The following is an 8,311-nucleotide window of genomic DNA, read 5'->3' as shown; positions in this document are numbered from 1 at the left end:
ACGAGCACAAAAAGTGGTCTACAGACCTCTCTCTCCCTCCAGGCAAGGTCAACAAGGCATGGTGTACAAACCAAGCCAAAACACAAAGAGTTCAGGGGCTCGGAGGCAAGGAACTCAGCCGAAAACTCTGGAAACTCGAAAAGAGCACAAACATGTGCAATCATCTAGCGCTCAATCGATGACGTCTGAGTCTTAAGGCCGGTCAAAAATGGGGTGCCTACAATGATGCAGGAGCCCATCCAATTGGGGCTGAATTTGCCCCTAGTGTTGTGGATAAGAACTCGATTGTCCTTTAACAAAACTTTCTTCTTTCCTTCATTCTGGGATTTGGCTTTCTTACTGATCTTCATTAGCTGGAGAAATGTCCCAATTTTTTACCCTTCGAGCACATCTGACATTTTTTTCCCTGCCCCTAGTTCAAGGGCTGCTTCTCATCCTACTTTACAAGCTTTCTTTTGATCATATCTAACCTTCTTGCCCCTAGTTCGAGGGTTGCTTCGAATCTGACCTGGCGGGCCTCTTTTGATGTCAAACGACCTTACGGCCCCTAGCTCATGGGCTGCTTCAAATCTGGCCATACAAGCCTCACATTGTGGTTGATCGTTGAACATTCTGAATCCAAGTTCACGATTTAAAAGCAAAAGGGGTCGAGTCTCGAGGCTAAGAGCGATCTTGGGCTGCACAATCTCATGAGTGATTCCACACAAGTCTTCACAAGACCGTGCAAAACATTTTTTAAAAATCTTTTAAGAAAGCGACTAGTCGCTTGCGCTGCAGACAATGTAGAACCAATCTGGATCAAGCCAGGATCCTTCTCGATACTCGCATTAACAAACATGATCTCATTCATTAAGGGCTTAGCATGCCTCTTTTCTTCTTAGTTGATCAAATTTTTACTAATCCCGAGGAATTCCTCCCTTTTTGTTTTCATCACAGCATTCAAAAAAAGTTTTAAAAAACTTAGGTCAATGCAATGATTTCAAGGCATAGAAAATGTAGGTGAAAATGCACTTCCGTTTCATTCAAATCTTCTAGCACGACTGGTGCAATGGTAGAAGCAGACGCAAAAGGGTGAAAATCACTACTGTTTCATTCAAATCTTCTGGCGCAACTGGCTCAATGGCCGAAACAGACGCGAAAGAAAGAGTGTAAAACACAAACACAAAACAAGACAGTGATATCCGAGGTAACACCCCTGAAATCACCCGACTCTAACACGACAGGACTGACTCGATACAACAAGACATACTCAACACAACACAACAAAACTAACTCAATACACAAGTTAGAAAGTAAAATAACACACATTTGCACATTGCTCAAAACAGTGCGTGCCATCCCATATCTGGAGTAAAAATGGGCACCATCCGCAGGTGGTTCATCCCCCAATCACATAATCATATTATCCCCCAAGTTCACTGATCCAGTGTCGATAGACTTTGAAGGACCCGGCGCGACAATGACCTTGTTATCAATCAGATCTTGTATTTTGTGGCGAAGATGAAAACATATGTCAGTGTCATGGCCGGCTTGTTGATGGAAGGCACAGTAATTGGCCGAGTTGTGTGAGGGAGGGAGGTTATTTGGTAATGGCCGTAGCTCTAGGGGCTTGAGATGGCCTTGTCCTATAAGGATTCGGAAAGCTTTCGACAAAGTCATGTAGAGGGGATTGAAGACCCTCTGGCCACGGGGTGGGTACTTCGAGGTTTGTGGAGTTTTGCTGGATGCACCAGCAAAGGGATTCGTAGGCGCTGACCGGGTTTACTGATCTCATCCGAGTATAGGATTAGAGCTAAAAGGAACATTTCTAGTACGACATCCCTTTTTTCAGCTTGCCCCTTGATTTAGAGTGCCCTCATCCTGAGTGGCAAAAGTGTTGTAATAACCTGACCCTCGTGTGTGTTTCTGGTATATTTTCAGTCCCATATTCTGTGTGTTTAAATGCTTATTGTGAAACTTTATGTGAAATTAAGTTTAATTAAGTGAATCCTATGATAATGGGTGCATATCTGTTTAATAAGAGAAAAATCTGTCACAATCATAATGTTTGAATCAGAAATTGGAAGCCTTAGATACTTAATTATCTGAAATTGATTCTCTATTTGTGATCAACGTAATTTTTAGGTCATACTATGATTTTTTTGTAAATTTTCAATTTGGAATGATTAAACTCATTAAATTTTGTCTTTATTCACTTTTTATTTGTTTCCCTAGACATTTGACTTAGGAACTTGAACTCAAATATGTTCTGAGAGGGTTAGGAAAGTAGAGTTGGGGAGGAAGAGGGGAAGTCCTTCAAGGAAGAAAATTAAGAGGGTTTATAGGGATTTTAAAGCTCAAGGTATTAGATTTCACCTTAATTAACTCCTCCCTTGTATATGGATAGGAATTTCTTGGGCATTCATGGAAGTTAAGGTTTGTGTTGTTGTGTGTGTGTGTATATGTCACTTATAGAATTGAGTAGGTGTTTTCATCATGTGGTTGTTTGTGTTAATTTGAACCATATAAAGGAAATTACATCATATTCTTGATTCTACATGCTTGCATCCAATTATGTGTGAGATAGATATATGTATGTATTTAGATCTTGAAGGAAATGAATTGTGATGGTGAGTGAAAGTAGTGAAGATCTAATCCATATTGAAATTGTTATATGTTTGTACCTTCTATTTACATGATCTTTGAACCATGTTGTAGCAATTAATGAGTCTATTTTGAGCCTTGTAAATGCCCACCAAAAATTGGATTTTGCTTGAATTTCGGACTGCTCACACAGGGAAAATCGCTGCATGTACGGGGGTCGTGGCCATACGTGCGGGAGCATTGCCGCACGTGCGGGAGTCATGGCCGCACGTGCGGGAAATAAAGCAGTTTCGGTCTTTGGCTATTGCTAGAAAGGCACGTACGGGGCTTACCAGCCGCACGTACGGGACCAACTGCCGCACGTGCGGGGCTCACAGCCGCACGTGCGGCCCATGCTGAAGAATTTTGTTCGCTCCGTTTTACGTGCTTGACCCTCTAATATTTTTTAAATCTGTATTTGGTGTCTTTTTGATATTTATAAATTCATTGAAGCAAAGAGAGTCCGGAAATGGTTTAACAAGGAAAAACATTAATATGTGACTTATGTATGTGTGTAAGACACACTCCGAGAGGAACCAGCGCTCCGCCACAACACTGTGAGTAGTAGTACTGTAGTAATACACTGTACTTGTCGCTAATAATTGCCATTCGCACTCTGTTATCGCATATCAACTATGCTAACTTACATGAATGAATCATAGGATGTGTGTACTTTCATATAACTCTGAAACTCTGTATGACTCTGAAACTGTCCGCTCTGATGATATCTGGGCCTATGGCCAGTCTGTGAAATCTGTTAGGCCTATGGCCAATCTGTGGAATCTGTTAGGCCTACAGCTAATTTGTAAAATCTGTCCGGCCTAAGGCCATTCTTTATATCTCTGGGCTTGAAGTCGCTCTGAATAAAATCTGGGCCTGAGGCCGTCCTGAAAATGTTTACTGAATGGGATTAAACATATGCCTACGCATCTATATGCATTATAAATCAAGTTTATCTAATGTTAAGTTTAAGTACTATTATTCACTGAGCCTGGCTCACTCTGTATTTTGTTTGCTTCTGTAGGTAATCAATCTGGAGGTCAGCCTTAACCCTCGATGCTCGTTTCTCTTTTGTCAACCTCATTGTGTCCAGGCACTTAGAGGAAGCCCGTGCATTTTTGGGGAGTTTTACTAAGCTTTTGGTTTTGTACTCTAGTTGCCTGTCTAAGGTTGAAATGTAAATAACCCCTTTCTTCACCAACATTTTTGTTATACGCCCAATCAAGGGGCTGGGTCTGTATATGTATATGTACATAACTAATTTCTCAAATGCATGTCACTGTATGTTCATCTACCTTATGCAATGTTTGTGATCCTGGCATAGTATTGGTAGCTCAATGGATATTGTTTTATGTTCTTCTATGATATTAATGCTTCCATTCAGGCCCCATAGTTTATGTAAACAGAATTTGTGTCCGTTTCTGAATAGGTCATGCCCAAACTTTTAGAGGCGGATTTGGGGCGTGACAAGTGGTATCAGAGCACAAGTTGCTATCTCACACACGAATCCATTGAGCTTTAGGATGTCTAGCGAAGACTTAAGCATCATGCATAACATTCTGAAAGCATATGAAAAGATCGATGGCAACGTTAAATGTATTCAGCTAATGCTAAAAATTTTGAACCATGCCTATTGTCTATTTCTTGCGCATATTGTAATTGTTTGTTATGTAGAATATGGTGAGAACAAGAACAGAAGACCCGGAAGATGCTACATATGCACAGTTGGACAGGATGGAGAGAATGATCATGGAAATGGCAGAGACCTTATGGCAACAACACCAACAGCCACAACCACAACCGCCACCTCCACCGGTACCTCCGCCTGTGGTACAAGATTTTCATGCTGAGGACCGGACTATCACTCTTATGAAGGAATTTAAGAAGATGAAGCCGCCATCATTCAAGGGAGGAATAGAACTGATGAAAGCTGAAGCATGGGTGTTGGGAATAGAAAAACTGTTTGAAGTATTTCTGTGTACCGAAGTCCAAAAAGTGCAACTTGCTACCTTCACCCTTGAAGATGAAGCACAGAGGTGGTGGATGCTTACAGGAACTGTACATCAAGGCTTAACTTGGGACAAATTCTTGGAGCTGTTTTATGACAAGTACTTTCCTCAAAGTATGCGAGACAAGAAGGTGATAGAATTTCAAACTCTCAGACAAAGGAACAAGACCGTTGCAGAGTATGAAGCTCAATTTGCAGAACTAGCCCGGTTTGCACCTCATATGGTGGACACGGATTATAAGAAGGCACAGAAATTTGAAGGGGAATTACGGGGTGCTATCCTGGACAGAGTCAACATGTTAGAGTTACCTACCTATGTTGATATGTTGGAGAGGGCTGTTATCGCAGAGGGAAACCTTGCTGCTCAGAGTCGGATTTCTGAATGGAAGGGAAAGAGGCAGAACAATCAATTATCAACGGGGTCAACTACTCCACCTAACAAGAAACAAAACTCAGGGACTTCTAGTGCTTCCACCCTCACACCAGACTCAACCCCTATTTGTTCAGAATGTGGAAAGAAGCACCGTGGAACATGCTATCAGAAGTCTGGGGCCTATTTTAGTTGTTGCAAAACGGGCCATTTGGTAAGGGATTGCCCTCAGAGGAATCAAAAAAATGGAAATAGGGCTGTTACAAGTTTAGTAGGGTCTACACCAACTTCCAACACCAAGTCAGTTGCCAAACCTGCTAACAATAAAGACACTGTGAGACAAGGCAGGGTGTTTACATTGGTTCCAGGAGATGTGCAAAATGCGGCAACAGTGGTGTCAGGTACATTTATTATTCACGGTCATTCTGCTCATATATTGTTCGATTCTGGCTCAACCTATTCCTTTGTGTCAAAACTATTTGCGCAAAATTTAGATAAATTTGAGGAAGTATTGCCTTATATGTTGTGTGTGTCTTCGCCTTTGGGAGACTCTTTGATTTGTACTTCTGTTTATTTTGCTTGTGAACTTCAAGTTGGGGATATCCGGGTATATGCCAATCTGTTACCTCTTGACATGACTTATTTTGATATTATTCTAGGTATGGACTGGTTGAGTGAATATGGTGCAACTATTGACTGTTTGACTAAGCAAATCAGTTTTCGCCCTCCGGGACAATCAAAATTTACCTTTCAGGGACATGGGGTGACTTTTCCACCTTATTTGATTTCTGCAGCAAAGGCTTGTAACCTAATTCAGAAAGTGGGTCAGGGGTATTTATGCATTTTTTTGGAAGGGCAAGTGATGAGTGGGAATACTGACATGATTCCAGTTGTCTGTGAATTTCTGGATGTCGTTACAGAAGAATTACTGGGAGAGCTAGTAGACCGTGAAATCAAGTTTACAATTGAAATGGCACCGGGAACTCAACCTATTTCTAAGACTCCATATAGAATGTCACCAGTTGAGATGAAGGAATTAAAGATTCAATTGCAGGCTTTACTTGACAAGGGATTCATTCGCCCGAGTGTGTCTCCTTGGGGTGCACCAGTTCTGTTTGTGAAAAAAAGAAGGACAGAACACTCTGATTGTGTATCGACTACAGGGAACTCAATAAGGTAACAATTAAAAATAAGTACCCATTGCCACGGATCGATGATTTATTTGACCAGTTACAAGGGGCACAGGTCTTTTCTAAAATTGATCTATGGTCCGGATACCATCAATTGAAAGTTAAAGCTAATGATGTTGAGAAGATTGCTTTTCGAACCCGATACGGCCATTATGAATTTTTGGTTATGCCCTTTGGAGTTACTAGCGCACCAGCAGCATTTATGGATTTGATGAACCGTGTCTTTAAGCCTTATCTGGATGAGTTTGTGGTGGTCTTTATTGATGATATCCTCATTTACTCGAAGAATGCAGAAGCTCACGAGAATCATCTTCGCTTAATTCTTCAAATACTTCGAGAAAAGAAACTGTATGCAAAGTTGAAAAAATATGAATTCTGGCTACAATAGGTGGCTTTTCTGGGGCATGTTATAACAAAGGAAGAAGTCTCTGTTGATCCACCCAAAATTGAGGCGATCGTGAATTGGCCAACTTCTACCAATGTGACTGAGGTACGTAGTTTTATGGGATTAGTCAGGTATTATAGGAGGTTTGTTCAGGATATCTCCAAAATCGCTATACCGCATACACAATTGACTCAAAAGGGAGTTGCATTTGAATGGTCAGAGCAGTGGGAATCTGCCTTCCAGGAATTGAAAACGAAGCTAACTACAACTCCGATTCTTGCCTTACCCTCTGGTACTGAAGGATTTGTAATCTATAGTGATGCTTCTCAAAAAGGGTTAGGTTGTGTGCTTATGCAAAATGGAAAGGTTATCACTTATACTTCACGTCAGCTTAAACCCCATGAAAAGAATTATCCCACTCATGATCTTGAGCTAGCGGTAGTAGTTTTTGCTTTGAAGATATGGCGACACTATCTGTATGGGACTACCTGCGAAGTTTATACCGATCATAAAAGTCACAAATACCTTTTCACCCAAAAGGAGTTGAATATGCGACAGCGGCGGTGGTTAGAGCTTATTAAAGACTATGATTTGCAGACCCATTACCATCCTGGTAAAGCCAACACAGTTGCAGATACACTTAGTCGGAAAAATATGGGGAATTTGGCAAACCTATTTACCGAGCAAAAGGAGTTGGTGATTAAATTGGATAAAATGAAGGTAGATCTCGTGATGCATGAACAGGAGGCCATAATAGCAGCAATGATGGCCCAACCGACCTTACTTGAAGAGATCAAACTACGTCAAATGGAAGATGGAACTTCAAGGAAGATATGTGATGAGCTATAGACAAAACTGAAACTGGGATTCAATTTGGAGAATTCAGTGCTCAAATTTCAAGGCAGATTATGTGTTCCCAATGTGTCAGAAGTCAAGCGAAAATTAATGGAAGAAGCTCATGCCTCGAAATTCTCAATGCATCTGGGAAGTACTAAAATGTATCGGGATTTGAAACAAAATTTTTGGTGGTCATGTATGAAAAAGGAGATCGCGGAGTTTGTCGCTAAATGTTTACAATGTCAGCAAGTAAAGGCAGAGCATCAGAGACCAGCAGGATTGTTGCAACCCCTTCCAATCTCGGAATGGAAGTGGGAACATCTTACCATGGATTTTGTTGTAGGGTTGCCACGAACTCCTCAGGGTATGAATTCTGTATGGGTCATTGTCACGCCCCAAACCCGCCCCTAAAAGTTTTGGGCATGACTTATTCAGAAACAGATACTTAACCTGATATACGTAATATATGGGGCTTGGACGGAAGCATCAACAAAATAAAATAACATAAAACATCATCCATTGAGCTACCACTACTATGCCAGGACCGCAAACATTACATTAGATAGATAATACACAGGAAGCATATACCCGAGCTTTAGTTACAGTCATTCACATTTATACCAAAGTACTAAAGAAGAAAGGGGTTATTTACATTCAACCATAGGCAGACAATCAAAGCATAAACCAAAAACCTAGTTAAAGCTTTACAAAATGCATGGGTTCCATCTTAAGTGCCTGGACATACTGAGGTTGACAAGAGATAGACAAGTCTCGAGGGTTCGGACTGGCTTTCCAGTTGATTACCTATAGAAACAGACAAAATACAGAGTGAGTAAAACTCAGTGAATAATAACACATAAATAAAGCAGTGGTTAACTTAAAGAATAAAGCATATAACT

The 8,311-nt window shown here is 41.0% G+C and overlaps 1 protein-coding gene across 1 annotated transcript; it reads left to right on the top strand.

The window, feature by feature from the left end:
* The first annotated feature begins 4,299 nt into the window (after positions 1-4,299).
* Positions 4,300-7,424, top strand: LOC145802184 (uncharacterized). Its single transcript, XM_082894851.1, has 4 exons — positions 4,300-4,563; positions 4,657-6,176; positions 6,377-6,538; positions 6,707-7,424. The coding sequence occupies exons 1-4, from the start codon at positions 4,300-4,302 to the stop codon at positions 7,422-7,424; spliced, it is 2,664 nt and encodes an 887-aa protein (XP_082750977.1).
* The last annotated feature ends 887 nt before the right edge of the window (positions 7,425-8,311 follow it).

This window comes from Camellia sinensis, chromosome 11 (genome assembly GCF_055761805.1).
Source record: "Camellia sinensis isolate YWXY chromosome 11, ASM5576180v1, whole genome shotgun sequence".
NCBI classification, from domain to species: domain Eukaryota; kingdom Viridiplantae; phylum Streptophyta; class Magnoliopsida; order Ericales; family Theaceae; genus Camellia; species Camellia sinensis.
This window is presented reverse-complemented; position numbering and strand designations above follow the sequence as displayed.